Below are 19,775 nucleotides of genomic sequence, written 5' to 3' on the forward strand. Positions count from 1 at the left end.
ATGAAGACCCATGGCAGTTGCTACCACTAAAATGCATTAGAAGGATGGCGCAAGATGATTCTGGGAACCTTTGAACTCTTATCAAAACACGGAATGGCTCAGTATGACTACATACAGTATACATACAATATATATACAATATATATATATATATATATATATATATATATATATATATATATATATATATATACACACTACCGTTCAAAAGTTTGGGGTCACTTAGAAATGTCCTTGTTTTTGAAAGATGTTTTTTTTTTTGTCCATTAAAATAACATCAAATTGATCAGAAATACAGTGTAGACATTGTTAATGTTGTAAATGACTATTGCAGCTGAAAATGGCTGATTTTCTTTATGGAATATCTACATAGGTGTTCAGAGGCCCATTATCAGCAACCATCACTCCTGTGTTCCAATGGCATGTTGCGTTAGCTAATCCAAGTTTATCATTTTAAAAGGCTAATTGATCATTAGAAAAACATTTAGCAATTATGTTAGCACAGCTGATTGTTCTAATTAAAGAAGCAATAAAACTGGCCTTCTTTAGACTAGTTGAGTATCTGGAGCATCAGCATTTGTGTGTTCGATTACAGGCTCAAAATGGTCAGAAACAAAGAACTTTCTTCTGAAACTCATCAGTCTATTCTTGTTCTGAGAAATGAAGGCTATTCCATGCGAGAAATTGCTAAGAAACTGAAGATCTCGTACAACGCTGGGTACTACTCAAATCAAATCAAAGTTTATTTGTCACGTGCGCCGAATACAACAGGTAGACCTTACAGTGAAATTCTTACTTACAGGCTCTAACCAATAGTGCAAAAAAGGTATTAGGTGAACAATATGTAAGTAAAGAAATAAAAACAACAGTAAAAAAGACAGTGAAAAACAGTAGCGAGGCTATATACAGTAGTGAGGCTATAAAAGTAGCGAGGTTACATACAGACACCGGTTAGTCAGGCTGATTGAGGTAGTATGTACATGTAGATATGGTTAAAGTGACTATGCATATATGATGAACAGAGAGTAACAGTAGCGTAAAGAGAGGTTGGCGGGTGGTGGGACACAATGCAGATTGCCCGGTTAGCCAATGTGCGGGGGCACTGGTTGGTTGGGCCAATTAAGGTAGTATGTACATATGTATGAATGTATAGTTAAAGTGGCTGTGCATATATGATAAACAGAGAGTAGCAGCAGCGTAAAAGAGGGGTTGGGGCGGGGGCACACAACGCAAATAGTCCGGGTAGCCATTTGATTACCTGTTCAGGAGTCTTATGGCTTGAGGGTAAAAACTGTTGAGAAGCCTTTTTGTCCTAGACTTGGTACTCCAGTACCGCTTGCCATGCGGTAGTGGAGAGAACAGTCTATGACTGGGGTCGCTGGGGACTTTGACAACTTTTAGGGCCTTCCTCTGACATCGCCTGGTGTAGAGGTCCTGGATGGCAGGCATCCAGCTTAGTCCGTGATGTACTGAGCCGTACGCACTACCCTCTGTAGTGCCTTGCGGTTGGAGGCTGAGCAATTGCCGTACGAGGCAGTGATGCAACCAGCTGTAGAACCTTTTGAGAATCTCAGGACCCATGCCAAATCTTTTTAGTTTCCTGAGGGGGAATAGGCTATGTCGTGCCATCTTCACGACTGTCTTGGTGTGTTTGTACCATTCTTGTTTGTTGGTGATGTGGACACCAAGGAACTTGAAGCTCTCAACCTGCTCCACTACAGCCCAGTCGATTAGAATGGGGGCGTACTCGGTCCTCCTTTTCCTGTAGTCCACAATCTTCTCCTTAGTCTTGGTTACGTTGAGGGAGAGGTTGTTATTCTGGCACCACCCGGCCAGGTCTCTGACCTCCTCCCTATAGGCTGTCTCGTCGTTGTCGGTGATCAGGCGGTTGTCGTTGTCGGTGTCCCTTCATAGAACAGCGCAAACTGTCTCTAACCAGAATAGAAAGGAGTGGGAGGCCCCAGTGCACAACTGAGCAAGAAGACAAGTACATTAGAGTGTCTAGTTTGAGAAACAGATGCCTCACAAGTCCTCAACTGGCAGCTTCATTAAATAGTACCCGCAAAACACCAGTTTCAATGTCAACAGTGAAGAGGTGACTCCGGGATGCTGGCCTTCTAGGCAGACTGGGCAAATAAAATAAAAAGAAAAGATTAAGAGGGGCAAAAGAACACAGACACTGGACAGAGGAACTCTCGAGTTTCAGTAGAAAGTTATTTGTCTCTGGCCATTATGAGCCTGTAATCGAACCCACAAATGCTGACGCTCCAGATACTCATCTAGTCTGAAGAAGGCCAGTTTTATTTCTTCTTTAGTCAGAACAACAGTTTTCAGCTGTGCTAACATAATTGCAAAATGGTTTTCTAATGATCAATTAGCCTTTTAAAATGATGAACTTGGATTAGCTAACACAAGGGGCCATTGGAACACTGGAGTGATGGTTGCTGATAATGGGCCTCTGTACGCCTATGTAGATATTCCTTAAAAAATCTGCCGTTTCCAGCTACAAAGGTAATTTACAACATTAACAATGTCTAAGCTGTATTTCTGATCAATTTGATGTTATTTTATTGGACAAAAAAATTCTAAGTGACCTCAAACTTTTGAACGGTAGTGTATAGATACAGTGCCTTGCGAAAGTATTCGGCCCCCTTGAACTTTGCGACCTTTTGCCACATTTCAGGCTTCAAACATAAAGATATAAAACTGTATTTTTTTGTGAAGAATCAACAACAAGTGGGACACAATCATGAAGTGGAACGACATTTATTGGATATTTCAAACTTTTTTAACAAATCAAAAACTGAAAAATTGGGCGTGCAAAATTATTCAGCCCCTTTACTTTCAGTGCAGCAAACTCTTTTCAGAAGTTCAGTGAGGATCTCTGAATGATCCAATGTTGACCTAAATGACTAATAATGATAAATACAATCCATCTGTGTGTAATCAAGTCTCCGTATAAATGCACCTGCACTGTGATAGTCTCAGAGGTCCGTTAAAAGCGCAGAGAGCATCATGAAGAACAAGGAACACACCAGGCAGGTCCGAGATACTGTTGTGAAGAAGTTTAAAGCCGGATTTGGATACAAAAAGATTTCCCAAGCTTTAAACATCCCAAGGAGCACTGTGCAAGCGATAATATTGAAATGGAAGGAGTATCAGACCACTGCAAATCTACCAAGACCTGGCCGTCCCTCTAAACGTTCAGCTCATACAAGGAGAAGACTGATCAGAGATGCAGCCAAGAGGCCCATGATCACTCTGGATGAACTGCAGAGATCTACAGCTGAGGTGGGAGACTCTGTCCATAGGACAACAATCAGTCGTATATTGCACAAATCTGGCCTTTATGGAAGAGTGGCAAGAAGAAAGACATTTCTTAAAGATATCCATAAAAAGTGTTGTTTAAAGTTTGCCACAAGCCACCTGGGAGACACACCAAACATGTGGAAGAAGGTGCTCTGGTCAGATGAAACCAAAATTGAACTTTTTGGCAACAATGCAAAACGTTATGTTTGGCGTAAAAGCAACACAGCTCATCACCCTGAACACACCATCCCCACTGTCAAACATGGTGGTGGCAGCATCATGGTTTGGGCCTGCTTTTCTTCAGCAGGGACAGGGAAGATGGTTAAAATTGATGGGAAGATGGATGGAGCCAAATACAGGACCATTCTGGAAGAAAACCTGATGGAGTCTGCAAAAGACCTGAGACTGGGACGGAGATTTGTCTTCCAACAAGACAATGATCCAAAACATAAAGCAAAATCTACAATGGAATGGTTCAAAAATAAACATATCTAGGTGTTAGAATGGCCAAGTCAAAGTCCAGACCTGAATCCAATCGAGAATCTGTGGAAAGAACTGAAAACTGCTGTTCACAAACGCTCTCCATCCAACCTCACTGAGCTCGAGCTGTTTTGCAAGGAGGAATGGGAAAAAATGTCAGTCTCTCGATGTGCAAAACTGATAGAGACATACCCCAAGCGACTTACAGCTGTAATCGCAGCAAAAGGTGGCGCTACAAAGTATTAACTTAAGGGGGCTGAATAATTTTGCACGCCCAATTTTTCCGTTTTTGATTTGTTAAAAAAGTTTGAAATATCCAATAAATGTCGTTCCACTTCATGATTGTGTCCCACTTGTTGTTGATTCTTCACAAAAAAAAGTTTTATATCTTTATGTTTGAAGCCTGAAATGTGGCAAAAGGTCGCAAAGTTCAAGGGGGCCGAATACTTTCGCAAGGCACTGTGTATATATATATATATATATATATATATATATATATATATATATATATATATATATATATATACACAGTACCAGTCAAAAGTTGACACACCTAGTAATTCAAGGGTTTTTCTTTATTTTGTACTATTTTCTACATTGTAGAATATTAGTGAAGACATCAAAACTATTAAATTACACATATGATAAACAAATGAAAATATATTTTATATTCTTCAAAGTAGCCACCCTTTGCCTTGATGACAGCTTTGCACACTCTTTGAATTCTCTCAACCAGCTTCACCTGGAATGCTTTTCCAACAGTCTTGAAGGAGTTCCCACATATTCTGAGCAATAGTTGGTTGCTTTTCCTTCCCTCTGCGGTCCAAATCATCCCAAACCATCTCAATTGGGTTGAGGTCAGGTGATTGTGGAGGCCAGGTCCTCTGATGCAGCACTCCATCACTCTCCTTCTTGGTCAAATAGCCCTTACACAGGCCGGAGGTGTGTTTAGTCATTGTCCTCTTGAAAAACAAATGATAGTCCCACTAAGTGCAAACCAGATGGGATGGTGCATTGCTGCAGAATGCTGTCGTAGCCGTGCTGGTTAAGTGTGCCTTGAATTCTAAATAATTCACAGACAGTGTCACCAGCAAAGCACCCCCACACCATCACACCTCCTCCTCCTCCATGCTTCACGGTGGGAACCACACATGCGCAGATCAACTGTTCAACTACTCTGCGTCTCACAAAGACACGTGGTTGGAACCAAAAATCTCTAATTTGGACTCATCAGACCAAAATAAAGATGTCCACTGGTCTAATGTCCATTACTTGTGTTTCTTGGCCCAAGCAAGTCTTTTCTTCTTATTGGTGTCCTTTAGTAGTGGTTTCTTTTCAGCAATTCAACCATGAAGGCCTGATTCACGCAGTCTCCTCTGAACAGCTGATGTTGAGATGTGTCTGTTACTTGAACTCTGTGAAGCATTTATTTGGGCAGCAATCTGAGGTGCAGTCAACTCCAATTAACTTATCCTCTGCAGCAGAGGTAACTCTGGGTCTTCCTTTCCTGTGGCTGTCCTCACGAGAGCCAGTTTCATCATAGCGCTTAATGATTTTTGTGACTGCACTTTAAGAAGTTTTCAAAGTTCTTGAAATGTTCCAGATTGACTGATCTTCATGTCTTCAAGCAATGATGGACTGTCGTTTCTCTTTGCTTATTTGAGCTGTTCTTGCCATAATATAGACTTGGTCTTTTCCCAAATAGTGCTATCTTCTGTATACCACCCCTACCTTGTCACAACAAAACTGATAGGCTCAAACGCATTAAGAAAGAAAGAAATTCCACAAATTAACTTTTTTTAAGGCACACCTGTTAATTGAAATGCATTCCAGGTGACTACCTCATGAAGCTGATTGAGAGAATGTCAAGAGTGTGCAAAGCTGTCATCAAGGCAAAGGGTGGCTACTTTGAGGAATCTCAAATATAAAATGTATTTTCAATTAACACTTTTTTGGTTACTACATGATTCCATATGTGTTATTTCATAGTTTTGATGTCTTAACTAATATTCTACAATGTATAAAATAGCAAAAATAGAGAAATACCCTTGAATGAGTAAGTGTGTCCAAACTTTTGACTGGTACTGTATATCTATATTAATCTATAATTTCAATAAATTACACATAGGTTATCATACACATGGTAAACAATATCGCAAACCACAAGTTTCTGGTCTTTTGTAATGATATATTTTGTATTCACGAATCATGTCTATTGTCTTAGAACAGTCTAGAATCCTTCGTAAAGCTAATGCTTTCTGAATAAAGTCTGAAATCTCTACATGGTGTTAAGGTCAGAACTTCGGCATCAGTATTTTCACATCAGGTGAAAGGATCATACTCAGTGGAGTGGTAAAGGCGTGCAATAAAAGAAACGTACGGACTGCATGCAGTTGAGCAAATCCCTTGGGAAAAGAGTGCCATGTGAAAAGGCCAATCCCAAGTTGCTTGCTGTAGATACCCAACATGAAAATAAAACCTTTACTGACAGCTTAATTTTGTGTGTGTTAAAGACCTTTCTGCTTGGTTGCATATGGGATAATAATTGCATTATAATGGGTGAAGTATGGTTAGTTTTCATTCCACAAGATGTCCAAGAATAGGCCCTAAACATTCCAAACATGCGTATGGCCCAGATCAGATTTGTCTGAAGCAGCACACGAGGCAGGAAGAGAGATGAGTGTTGGCTTTACACGCCATTCCTAATGTCAAAGGCCAAAAGAGCTTAAAAAAGTCCTCTTCACGGACACAGATGGACATGACACATGGCCAATAAGGTTGCCTGCCATTCCTCATCCATCCCTCTCATTGGAGAAAGAAACAGACCAACAATATACAGCATGTTGTGGTACAGCTCAAGTCTGTGTATTATGTGTCCACACAGTGTTGTCCATACTGTATCAGTAAGGGGGATTACGCAGCACCTCAGCCTGGGAGAGGATTCTGGCTGAGCTGGGGACTTTCCAGGGGCCCGGGCTAATCTGACCCTTTTGGTTCAGAGTATCCTGCTGAATGGCATTTGGAGAGGCCTGTGTGTCTTTTATACTCTTTTCCTCTGTTGTAGAGGCCTCATAATATTTTCTAGTCTTTCCCTCTTTTAAGGAAGCCCCTATGTATTTTTTGCTTGTCTGCTCTTTGCGTTTTTCCTTTTCTCCATTTTGAGGTTTACTCTTCTCTAGAGTAACTTTCCGAATATCTCTCCATGCCCCTGTCTCCATAGGGGTTGGCATGTGATGTCCTGCCTCTGTCCCCACTTTCTTTTCAATAATGACCTGGCCATGGGCAGCCTTGGTCTTTCCCGTTATCCCTTCTCTCTCCTGTGTGCTTTTCCTGCCCTTTGAATCTCCCCTTTTGCTATTTTTGTTTTCATCAAAGGGCTCCTTGCTGGAAAGCTCCTTTGATGTGCTCTGCTGTACCTGCTGTTTTTTTACATGCAGCTGGCTCGAGGCTTCCTGTCTTTTTCGAGAAGACTTCTTGGGGCTGGGTGACCAACTTCCTTTCTGGCAGTGGGACTTCCTGTTTTTGCTTGGCTCTGCTTCCTGTCCCTTCCTCTCAGACTTTTTGGGACTCTGTGAGTGCTCTTTGGCTTTAGAGAATGTTTCACCTGTTTTCTTTGGGCTGCTGGGCTCCTTGGAGTCTTTAGACCTGGTATGACCTGGTTTGACCTTATAGAGGTTGATCTGCTCAGGGGTGATGGGAGAGAGCCTGTCAGCCTGCCTGTCTGCCCACTCTCCATTCCACTCCACTGAGCCAGTGCCCCTGCTGCACTGGGGGTGGAGCGTTCGGTGGGACAGGGAGTTCCAGTCAGGGGTCTCACTGGTGAAAGAGGAGGAACCTGAGGTGAAGGTGCAGGTGGAGAATGGAGAAGCGAGAGGGGATGTCTCTGAGACAAGCGCCTCTCTAGGAAAGCTTGTGGATGAAGTGACAGTTGAATCCAATTTACCTAGAAGTAAAATAAGTGATTACACAGATGTAAAATATTTATAGAGTGGCTCACAGATCCTTATGAAAATAACAAGTAACGTACAAGAGCAAAATTCAGATGAACTAGTTTAGACAGAAGAAAAGGAGGAATCAAGAAGGAAATGATAGGAATTACCAAGGTAAAAGAGGACAGGCCAGTAAAAACAGTGAAGTGGTTAGTGGTGGTGCTCGTTTGAGTAATAGCACACAGTAGAGGGGACGCAATCACCTGCAACAGGGGGAGGAGAGGAAGTGCCAAGAGTAAGCAGTTATATATAGACAGCAGAGGACTCCATTCATGAAACATCCCCAACACAGTTAGGCACTCAGTTTGGGTGACATTTCACATTAAGGGTACAGTACTTTAATTAACATAAATTAATGAAGTAGCCAACAGAGATAGCTAAATCATTAATTAATGTGTTTACAAGGCATTGCTGCGTCAGTTCATGTTAATTAGCGCACCCTTGTTAAATGCTAGTAACATGTTATAACTCGCAACAACAAACAAGGATATTCAAACACCCTGCATCTCATCCCACAAAAAAGGTAAATAATATCTTCTAGATCTAGACTTCTGTGTGTACTTACTGTTGTCTTGTACCAGACCCTGCCCTGGCCTTAACAGGAGCAGCACTTTGCTGCCTCCAGCCTGGATCAGCTCAATGGCGCGGGTATGGGTGATCCCCTGGGTCGGCTCTCCATTGATCTCCACTACCTGATCCCCCACCTGCTCATACAGGCACAATCTAGATGATCAACTCCTCAATGGCAACAAAATATGTAATTAGTCTTTTAAGACATGACAGAATCTTGATATCATGAATAGTCTAGTAACAGTCATTTGTGTGGATGTTTCCTAAGGCACCGGGGGTCAGACTTACATGGATCCTGCTGTCCAGCAGGGCAGGCCCCTCCTCAGCCAGTCTCAGGATGTACAGGCCCATGTTGTACTCTGTCCCTCCCCTCAGACTGAAGCCAAAACCCCGGGACCCCCGGTCCAGCTCCACCGTGATACAGCCCTGCGTGGCGCATGCGTACACACACACATATGTACACACACACGCAAGCATGCAAACACACACACTCACATGCACGTAAGCACATGCACTCACACACACGCACGCATATGAACACACACACACAAGCACACACACACAAGTTTTTTCTGAGTCATATATTATTTGATTGATGTCAAATCTCTAAAACACCAGATAACAACAATGACAGTAATAATGGTATGAGCCTTGCCTGTCTGGGGCCTGTAACACACATTGTTCCCTGTTCGCTCAGAGGCAGAGTTTTGTAGTCGGCCCAGGTGACTCCCTCCCTCTTCTCCTCCTCCAGATCTAGGTTATAACTAGAACAGACAACAGCATTCAGTAACACTATGTTATATCTTCAATAATGTACAGCAGTGTCTCCGCTGGGGACACAGAGAACAAAGCAATTTTAATCATTAAGATGTTGTGTCAGACATAAGTCTCTGGGTTGTTCTGCTAAATGCTGAAGCAGGGGTTTAATCGTGTCTTGGTGTAGTAGTGAGATCAGGACCTTACCGCTCGTCATGCATAGCTGACCTCTGACCCATAGCTCTGTGATGAGGGGCGGGGCTCTGCTTGGCTGAGCTGGCACCAGAGGGAGGGCCCTTGTATTCTGGAACAGACAAATACAAGTCACAACATTATGATAACACAAACACAAAACAACCACCCCACACAGAGATCATTGGTATATGACTGGGAATACTAGGGAAACCAACACAGTCCCATCCCATGGGTGACACTTCTGGTGAAGCTTACCGTCCTCGGGAACCACAGTAAGGGTGACAGCATTGCCAGCATCCTTGATGAGCTGAACGATGTCATTGTGAGACAGCCCCACGATGGACCGCCCGTTGACCGCTGAGATGCGGTCGCCTACATTCAGCAGGCCACAGCGGTCAGTGGGGCTGCCTTCGATGATGCGTCCGATCTTATGAGGGATCACTGCAAACAGAGAGATATCTAATAATAACACACCCATCCCACCTGATGGATTCAGTCAGAAATATACAAAGGTATTTAAGGGACTATATTACTCAATAGTAAAGAAGTAATCATCTTTTCACAGGAAGAACCTTCAAACTCTGTTCCCGGATAATTTGGGTGATGATGCTATAGAGGAGAGTGGTGTGTGTGTGGTTGTGTCTGGGATAAGCAGTGCTAATGTTGGACATCGGGTCCATTCTCACCCCCTAGCGGGGGCTTGCTCTTGGAGGTGAGGATGACGAAGCCGAAGCCCTCGCTGTCCTTGCGGTGGAGGGTGATGTCGAAGGACTCGTGGTCCAGCACACTGGGCATCTGGATACGAGGGAGTCTGGGGGAGCCGTTCACCAACACTGGAGCCATGTGGAGCCCTGCCTCCTCCTCAGTCATATCTGATTGAAAATTGCATGGAGAGTATAGACTGAAATGCAGTATCAAATACATAGATGGCGTGTGTGTACTGTATACAAGTGTGTGTGTGTGTTAGAGATCAAGGTGTAGAGGTTCCAGGCAGTCAGTGAGTGCTCACCTCTGTAGATGACTTTCCGACGCACGGTCAGCATGACCTGACCATTGCGGGCAGCGTTAGTCATCAGGTCCAGAACCTGCTTGTGGGAACGGCCCTTGACCATGATTCCATCGATGCCTATGAGCTCATCACCAGCCCTCAGGCGTCCATCCTTCTCAGCTGCACCAAGGTGCACGATGGCACCAATATACACCTGTCAGAGAGAGTTACACTTTGAGTCAGAAACACTGTCCATAGAAGACACTGTAGGCAATAGGCTTTCCTGGGTGTTGAAAATTAACAAAGATAATCTAACAGGGAGGAAGTTCATACTTCGGTACTCACTGGCTGCTCTGGACCTTCTCCTCCCAGAACACGGAAGCCAAAGCCAGTCTCCTGGTCCCTCTTGATGAACACATCCAGGTCTTTGGTGTGAGGCTCTGTGGACAGGGGTTACTGTGGTTAGATAGGGTATCATAGAGGTGAGCACCACCCAATCATCTGGTCAGCAGGGTGAACTCACAGGCTTATCTTGCAGCTCACATTGATACTGTATTCACAAATGTAGGATGACCCTTAACAGATGGTCACAAACTTACAAATGAAACACTGGCATCCATTACAGAGCTATGGATGGAATAACTGAGCATAAGAGTACTAGGCCTCCTCAGTCTGTATGTGTTGCTATAGTATGTGCACTCACGCTTGCTCTCCAGCAGGGCCTTGGACTTGAGGTACATCTCTGTGGCGTCTCGTTTGGGGGAGTTGTTGCGCAGGGTTGAAGTGCTGGAGTGGAAAGGGAGGGCCTGGGGGACAGAGTCTGTGACACAGTCCAGAGTCTCTGTGCTAGATGTAATTTCCTGCCTCTGATGGGGCCACAGACAGCGCAATTAGAGCACATTAAAGACCACACAGTCTATGTACATCTCATTACCCAGACACATAGCACAGGATGTAATGGTGATTGAATACTAAAGGAACGAAAGGTCATTCCACCGCAGGCTCCCGCATTGCTTTCACATTACCACCGCAAGCTCAATAGTAAACCAAAGGCCGATGGAATTTTGAATGTAATTTACCATTCACAGGCTAAAAAAAGGGTTCCTATGGCGCTGACAGGCCTCTACTGTTGAAAAGGCTAGCTTCATCTAAAGCTGTCATACTAATATACAATATTATCTAAATAGGCTATGTGCTTCATTACCATTGAAATCCCCAGACAAAAAAAGGAATGCTGAATAGAAGTAATTAGGACCATTTTCAAAGCAAACATAATCAATATTCAAATGTATAGTTATCATTTAATGTGATGCATTGGGGCTTGCTGGTTAACTGCTTTCCACTCAAGGACAAAAGACTTTAATAAGAAAATGGGGGATAAGCGTCTGGGCACACAATAGTAAAACACAGAGTATTATAAAAGTGTTTTCTTTTACTCACAGGTTTCAGGCTCTTCACAGGAGATGTCTGACCTGTGAAAAACACAAGGAAGAGTCATGGGAAGATTTTTTTTTAAAGTACTAATGAGACATCAACCAGTAGATGGCACTGTCTACCTAACAGAGAACGAGAGCAGTGTAGGAATAACAGTTTCAATAGTCTAGACTCAGGAGGTTTAAAACAGTGTTGTAGCCTAATCCATCAAGAAGTATGACATCACTGTGTTATTAAAGATAAATAGGAGATATGTACATTTGAGAGAGGGGACCTACATGAGAGAGGACTAGCATAGTGAGCGAGACAGAGAGAGACAGAGAGAGTCATGCATAAAATCCAATGAACAATTATGTTAACTGTACAGTACACACACATGTTCCATCTCTCACGCTCAGATTGTTCCCACTGTTAATATAGCTAAATTGATTCACGAGCATGCACCTCTCTGGAAGCCAAAAGGGGATGACGGTTCAGTCTGAAAAGTGTGATAGGGTTTATGGACCCTGATGTAACCAGGAGATCTAGCTCAATTCTTTTGTTCCGATGTGAAGAATCTAACCCAAGGACTGTCATCAAGAACATATAAGATGATGAGATGAATTCAGTATCTTCAGTCGCTCTTTCAATTCAATTCAAAGGGCTTTATTGGCATGGGAAACATATTTTTACATTGCCAAAGCAAGTGAAATAGATAATAAACAAAAGTCAAATAAATAATCTAAATTAACAGTAAACTTTACACACAAAAGTTCCAAAAGAATAAAGACATTTCAAATGTCTTATGTATATATACAGTGTTGTAATGATGTGCAAATAGTTAAAATACAAAAGGGAAAATAAGTAAACATAAATATAGGTTGTATTTACAATGGTGTTTGTTCTTCAATGGTTGCCCTTTTCTTGTGGCAACAAGTCACACATGTTGCTGCTGTGATTGCACACTGTGGTATTTGACCCAATAGATACAGTGCCTTGCGAAAGTATTCGGCCCCCTTGAACTTTGCGACCTTTTGCCACATTTCAGGCTTCAAACATAAAGATATAAAACTGTATTTTTTTGTGACGAATTAACAACAAGTGGGACACAATCACGAAGTGGAACGACATTTATTGGATATTTCAAACTTTTTTAACAAATCAAAAACTGGAAAATTGGGCGTGCAAAATTATTCAGCCCCCTTAAGTTAATACTTTGTAGCGCCACCTTTTGCTGCGATTACAGCTGTAAGTCGCTTGGGGTATGTCTCTATCAGTTTTGCACATCGAGAGACTGACATTTTTTCCCATTCCTCCTTGCAAAACAGCTCGAGCTCAGTGAGGTTGGAAGGAGAGCATTTGTGAACAGCAGTTTTCAGTTCTTTCCACAGATTCTCGATTGGATTCAGGTCTGGACTTTGACTTGGCCATTCTAACACCTGGATATGTTTACTTTTGAACCATTCCATTGTAGATTTTGCTTTATGTTTTGGATCATTGTCTTGTTGGAAGACAAATCTCCGTCCCAGTCTCAGGTCTTTTGCAGACTCCATCAGGTTTTCTTCCAGAATGGTCCTGTATTTGGCTCCATCCATCTTCCCATCAATTTTAACCATCTTCCATGTCCCTGCTGAAGAAAAGCAGGCCCAAACGATGATGCTGCCACAACCATGTTTGACAGTGGGGATGGTGTGTTCAGCTGTGTTGCTTTTACGCCAAACATAACGCTTTGCATTGTTGCCAAAAAGTTCAATTTTGGTTTCATCTGACCAGAGCACCTTCTTCCACATGTTTGGTGTGTCTCCCAGGTGGCTTGTGGCAAACTTTAAACAACACTTTTTATGGATATCTTTAAGAAATGGCTTTCTTCTTGCCACTCTTCCATAAAGGCCAGATTTGTGCAATATACGACTGATTGTTGTCCTATGGACAGAGTCTCCCACCTCAGCTGTAGATCTCTGCAGTTCATCCAGAGTGATCATGGGCCTCTTGGCTGCATCTCTGATCAGTCTTCTCCTTGTATGAGCTGAAAGTTTAGAGGGACGGCCAGGACTTGGTAGATTTGCAGTGGTCTGATACTCCTTCCATTTCAATATTATCGCTTGCACAGTGCTCCTTGGGATGTTTAAAGCTTGGGAAATCTTTTTGTATCCAAACTTCTTCACAACAGTATCTCCGACCTGCCTGGTGTGTTCCTTGTTCTTCATGATGCTCTCTGCGCTTTTAACGGACCTCTGAGACTATCACATTGCAGGTGCATTTATACGGAGACTTGATTACACACAGGTGGATTGTATTTATCATCATTAGTAATTTAGGTCAACATTGGATCATTCAGAGATCCTCACTGAACTTCTGGAGAGAGTTGGCTGCAAAGGGGCTGAATAATTTTGCACGCCCAATTTTTTTGATTTGTTAAAAAAGTTTGAAATATCCAATAAATGTCGTTCCACTTCATGATTGTGTCCCACTTGTTGTTGATTCTTCACAAAAAAATACAGTTTTATATCTTTATGTTTGAAGCCTGAAATGTGGCAAAAGGTCGCAAAGTTCAAGGGGGCCGAATACTTTCGCAAGGCACTGTATGTGAGTTTATTAAAAGTATGTGTCTCTAATATGGTCATACATTGGCAGGAGGTTAGGATGTGCAGCTCAGTTTCCACCTCGTTTTGTGGGCAAGCCTGTCTTCTCTTGAGAGCCAGGTCTGCCTTTGGAGGCCTTTCTCAATAGCAAGGCTATGCTAACTGAGTCTGTACATAGTCAAATATTTCCTTAATTTTTGGTCAGTCACTGAGGTCAGGTATTGCTAGTTAGCAATTACGCTAACTCTAGTTAGCAACTTCCTTCAAACTGCACGCAGAAACATAAATATGTATCCACAAGTTCATCTGACTATGGGGAAGCAGAAAAAATACTTTATTGTCAAAATCCCGAAGTGTCCATTTAAAGGGCCAAGGATATAGAAGCATGCAGAAATTCTCCCTGCCTCCGATGATGATCAAAGCAAATCCGAGCTCATCGACTTGTGTACCATTTCCCCAGGGCGACTGGAGATGGATGTGTGAGACGTTTGAAGGGTGCTTTCCCCTCCCTCTCTCCCCAGGAGCAGAGCAGACAGAGACCCGTGCTTATGCAACTTCCCTTCCCAGGCCTGCAACAGACTGCAACAGACTGCAGTATGAATGCCTGACAGAGAGCCTTAGTAGAAGCTGTGAAGCAGCCTGAAGAGATACAGTATATATCCTGTACAGGGAGATGTGGTAGAGATCTGTGCATACAGAGAGGTGTTTATGGGAATATGTGAAATATATATTTGACAGGAGAGTTGGGTTGCATAGGGTGACTCTACAATTGTCATTACTATGTGATAATTTATGCCAAATAGGCAACAGTCCCTCATGTGTTCACCTATTGCAAACATAGTGACATCACCAAGATACCATACCATAGTGTGTGTACATGAGTGGTAGTTGATCCGATCTCTCACCTCCTAGTATCAGCACATTGAGAGACAGAGAGACAGAGACTCACCAAGGACACTGACTCACCAAGGACACTGAAGGTCACATTGAGAAATCACTGTATCACACTAATGCTGCGGCAACAGTGATGTCGCAGCAGTAGGAACAGGCATAGTGTTGGTGTTATGTAACCACAAGGCAGTGTTAATAAGACACTGTGACTCACCTCCTCTGAGCACCAGCACGTTGACCTCGCTCCCCACCTGTAGGTCTTTGAGGATGTCCACCACCTGGGCGTGGCTCAGAGTCTGAACATTCTGACGGTTGATCTCCTTGATCACGTCCCCTTTAAGCAGGCCGCGGCACCACTGGGCGTCTAGGATCATCTTCACCTTCTGGCCAAGGGGACAGTCTGCGATGGCAAAGCCAAACCCTCCCGGGCCCTTCACCAGGGGCACGCTCACCAGCTCGGGCTGCAGCAGGCCTGTTCCCCCCTGCTCAGAGAGCCTCCCGTTGGGCAGCGCGGCCACCATGGGCCGTCCACTGGCGTCGGTGGTGACGTAGTGGAGCTCCTGGGAGGAGCCGTGCAGCACGTCGCCCTTCACCAGCAGGGGCTGGCCATTGATGAGGGGCACGGCAGTCACCACCTCGCCCCCCTGCAGGGGCGGAGGAGGTGGGTTCTCGGTGTCCTCCGCCACGTCTGGGGGCAGCGGGTAGCCGCGGCACAGCACCATATCAACATACTGACTTACTGGGATGGACTGGAACATCTGCACCACCTCAGGGTGGGTCTTCCCCAGCACACATTTCCCGTTGATCTCCACGATCACATCGCCTGGCGGGGAAAACCACAGAGGGAGAGAAAGGAGAGGAGAGAAAGGAAGAAGAGAGAAGGGTTGGAGAGAGAAGAAACAAGCCAAAGCAAACAGTGAGAATATACAGACATATCCATGGGCAATGTAATGATTGTTATGGCAATATAATAGCTTGATAGCTAGATGAGTGTCCTGTTGGTGACGGACAGAATTGACCATTCGCTAAGCCCAGCCCAGAATTGTGGGCAACCAATTGCAGAGCTCCAATGGATAGCAACTGTCGCCGAGTCCGAAACCTCCCACAGGCTCACGTTTAAATTGCATGATAACCAGTGAGGGCTATACCAAAAACTGAGTTTTAGTCAAAATATAAATGTTTAAATGGATAAATAATTTAACAGTGCACCAGGAGTACTTGCTATTATGATTCCTGAAATGCAGAGCCTGTTGGAGTATTTTTCTAATCCAAAATTATACTTTTGTTACATTGTTTGTTAGCTCAGCAGTTTAGCTAGCTCTCAATCTCCTTAAATAAAATAGTCCTTTAGCAGACCCTCTTATCCAGATTGACTTACAGTCGCAATTAGGGTTAAGTACTTTGCTCAAGGGTATATCAACCAATTTTTCACCGAGTCGGCTCAGGGAGTCGAACCAGCGACCTTTCGGTTACTGGCCCAACGCGCTTAACTACTAGAATACCTGCCGCCCATTGACCACCAAACGTTGCCAACACTAGCTAGCTAGCCACATAATATAGCTAACTTGTTTTCTCAAAATGTATGTTAGCTAGCTAAGTTAGCAATGATGTGAATACTCCCATCTGCTGTCAACATCAGGATACAATTTGAGAGTACTACAGTCAACTCCATCAGTGATTATAGCTTTGACTGCAAGCTGAGAGTGAATTCAGAGCCATTCGGTGGCAGCTAAACTAGCTACAAACATAATTTTACCAGGTTTCTGTGTAGCAATTGTAATGACAGGCCACCACAACATACCCAAGTGTTTCCTGATTAGCAAGTGGAAGTATGTGTTTCATTTCCTTGTGTATTAGAAACACAGTTTGAGATCATTGTGATAGTTGCCACCCCATCTTTTCTTCACCTTCATTCATCCTCCCATCTCTCCCAATCAGGGGTTTGGCTCATTTCAGAATTGAATTGAGAATGCCTCAAATTTCTATTCAATTCTTGCATTTGAATTGAATTAGTTAATAGGATACATCAATTTGAATTTGAATGAAAGGAAATGTAATATATAAACATATAATATATTGAATTCAGTGAAATTCAAATGCCTCTTCTATTCTATATTAGTCTATACAAATATTAAATCAAATTGTATTAGTCACATACATATATCGCGGGTGTAGTGAAATGCTTATGTCCCTATCTCCAACATTACATTAATGCCTAACAATACCTAACAATACACGCAAATACCAAAAATCTAAAGAAAGGAATCAAGAAATATAGAAATATTAGAACGAGCAATGTCAGAGTCCATGATATAACTGTATATGTATATGATGGTGTGTATAGACATTATGGACAGTATATGACAAGAGAAGGTGTGTTCAGCATTAGTTATAGAGGATGAGCCTTGACAAGAATACAGTATATGCATATGAAGTGGGTAAAACAGTATGCAAACATTATGAAAGTGATCAGTGTTCAATGACAATGTACATAGGGCAGCAGTCTCTAAGATTCAGGTTTGACCGGGTTGTAGCCGGCTAGTAACAGTGACTAAAGTTCAGGGCAGTGTACTTGGGCGGAGGCCAGCTAGTAGTGATTATTTAACTGTCTGATGGCCTGGAAATAGAAGCTGTTTTTCAGTTTCTCGGTGCCAGCTTTGAATGACCAGTACTGTCTCTGCCTTCTAGATGGTAGCGGGTGAAGAGGCTGGTACTTGGGTGGCTGAAGTCCTTGATGGTCTTCTTGGCCTTCCTGTGACACCGGGTGCTGTAGATGTCCTGGAGAGCAGGCAGTGTGATGCATTGTGCTGACAACACCACCCTCTGGAGGGCCCTACCAGACGGTGATACAGCCCGACAGGAAGCTCTCAATAGTATATCTGTAGAAGTTAGTGAGGGTCTCAAGGGCCAAGACACATTTCTTCAGCCTCCTGAGGTTGAAGAGGCGCTATTACTATTGTGCCTTCTTCACCACACTCTCTGTGTGGATGGACCATTTCAGGTTGTCAGTGATGTGCACACAGAGGAACTTGAAGCTTTTCAGCCTTTTCACTGCGGCCTGTTGATGTGGATCAAGCCATGCTCCCTCTGCTATATCCTGAAGGCCACGATCAGCTCCTTCATTTTGTTGACGTTGATGGAGAGGTTATTTTCCTGGCACCACTCCACCAGGGCCCTCACCTCCTCCCTTGTACATTAAAGATATTGTACTGTAAAGATATTGTACATAAAACATCAAACATGTTGTTATATCAAATATTGTTTACATTTTTTTATTAAATTAATGATCAAGGGAAACAACCTGTATGCTATTATATCTCATTTATCACTTACATTTTGTTTAAAATGGGGGAAGTACTACATTTCCCAGAGTGCACATTAGTTTAACCCTCAAGTTGACCCTGAGGCCTTCAAAACGAAGCCAAACAAATTAAATGATTGGTGGGACTGGAGCAGAAGGTGGATTTCTGAGGAGGAATGAAGGTGGAAAAAGAGTAAGAAGAGGTTGAAGAGAATGATTAAAGCAGAGGGTGAAGTTAAGTTTGAGGAAGATGGCGATAAAAATGGAGATGGGCTGTCGAAGAAGATTGGTGTCAAGTGCAAACAAAGTGAGCCGAGCGCCAGACCGAGTTCTGGAGGTGAATTGGAAGTGAATGAGGACTAGCTAAGTGAGGTGGAAGGCGTGCTGAAGAGCTCGGAACCTGAGCCTGGCATTGATGGACGTGATAAAGAAGAATCTGGTCCAGTAGGAGTGACATTTTTTGAGAAAGTGGATTCTTGCCTTTTGGCAGATCCGTTTGTGGTTTCAGGGTGGGTGGGAAAGGATTTGGCTGCAGTTGAATCAGTCAAAGTAACCTGTAGTGGACTTCTGATATTTGTTTGTGCTCCATGTCACACCACTTGGATTGAGATCTGTTTCTTGTTTTGTGCTTAGGAATATGGCACCATTGAAAGGAGTGATTGAAGTTGAAGATTCCTGGTGTTTGTGACGCCCCCGCAGTTTGGTGCGACGCAGCAAGTAGTGAGCGTGGTGAAACAGACTCGCTGTCAGTCCTTCTGAATTTTTACCTTTTAGTCTGAGTTTTTACCTGACAAAGTCATGTTTGGATATATCAGTTATCCTATTAGAGATTTTGTACTGAATCCACTTCGCTGTTTCAGTTGCAATGTTTATGGTCATGTTGCAGCAGTGTATAGGAGGGAGATTCCAAGATGTGGGAAGTGTGCAGGAGGGCATGGGACAGAGGACTTTGTAGTTTCGATGGATACAATTATGTGTGTCAACTGTAGGTGTGCCCATGTTGCTGGGAATCGGAGGTGTCCGGTACAAGAGCGGTAGTTTGAGGTGGCCAGAGTAAGAATAGTGCAGAAGGTGTCATATGCTGAGGCAGTAAAGAAAGTAGAGATGGATGGATGAAGGGTGAGGGGATCTGGAGAGGATCCCTATGAGTAGTAGATCTGTGCCAGCACAGAGGGATAGGCCAATGACTGATATATGCTTCAGTAAGGTTGGATTCTTAGCATTCATAGCAATGGTTATCAACTGAGAACGTAAATCACAGTTGTGGTGGCAGCTGCAAAGTAGTATTTGGGTATACAAGA

The 19,775-nt window shown here is 43.3% G+C and overlaps 1 protein-coding gene across 1 annotated transcript in view; it reads right to left on the minus strand.

The window, feature by feature from the left end:
- Positions 1-5,800: 5,800 nt before the first annotated feature.
- The window catches only part of LOC139371185 (membrane-associated guanylate kinase, WW and PDZ domain-containing protein 3-like), a 169,384-nt gene continuing 155,409 nt past the window's right edge, over positions 5,801-19,775 (minus strand). The window contains exons 11-22 of the mRNA XM_071111351.1: positions 15,388-15,996; positions 11,728-11,759; positions 10,991-11,153; positions 10,621-10,727; positions 10,309-10,501; positions 9,986-10,171; positions 9,555-9,740; positions 9,312-9,408; positions 9,004-9,112; positions 8,637-8,774; positions 8,344-8,482; positions 5,801-7,732 (exon numbers count right to left, since the gene is read on the minus strand). Coding sequence (XP_070967452.1) covers positions 6,690-7,732; positions 8,344-8,482; positions 8,637-8,774; positions 9,004-9,112; positions 9,312-9,408; positions 9,555-9,740; positions 9,986-10,171; positions 10,309-10,501; positions 10,621-10,727; positions 10,991-11,153; positions 11,728-11,759; positions 15,388-15,996 — 3,002 coding nt within the window. The 3' untranslated portion in view covers positions 5,801-6,689. The remainder of the gene's footprint in view (positions 7,733-8,343; positions 8,483-8,636; positions 8,775-9,003; positions 9,113-9,311; positions 9,409-9,554; positions 9,741-9,985; positions 10,172-10,308; positions 10,502-10,620; positions 10,728-10,990; positions 11,154-11,727; positions 11,760-15,387; positions 15,997-19,775) is intronic.

Source organism: Oncorhynchus clarkii, chromosome 17 (genome assembly GCF_045791955.1).
Source record: "Oncorhynchus clarkii lewisi isolate Uvic-CL-2024 chromosome 17, UVic_Ocla_1.0, whole genome shotgun sequence".
NCBI classification, from domain to species: Eukaryota; Metazoa; Chordata; class Actinopteri; order Salmoniformes; family Salmonidae; genus Oncorhynchus; species Oncorhynchus clarkii.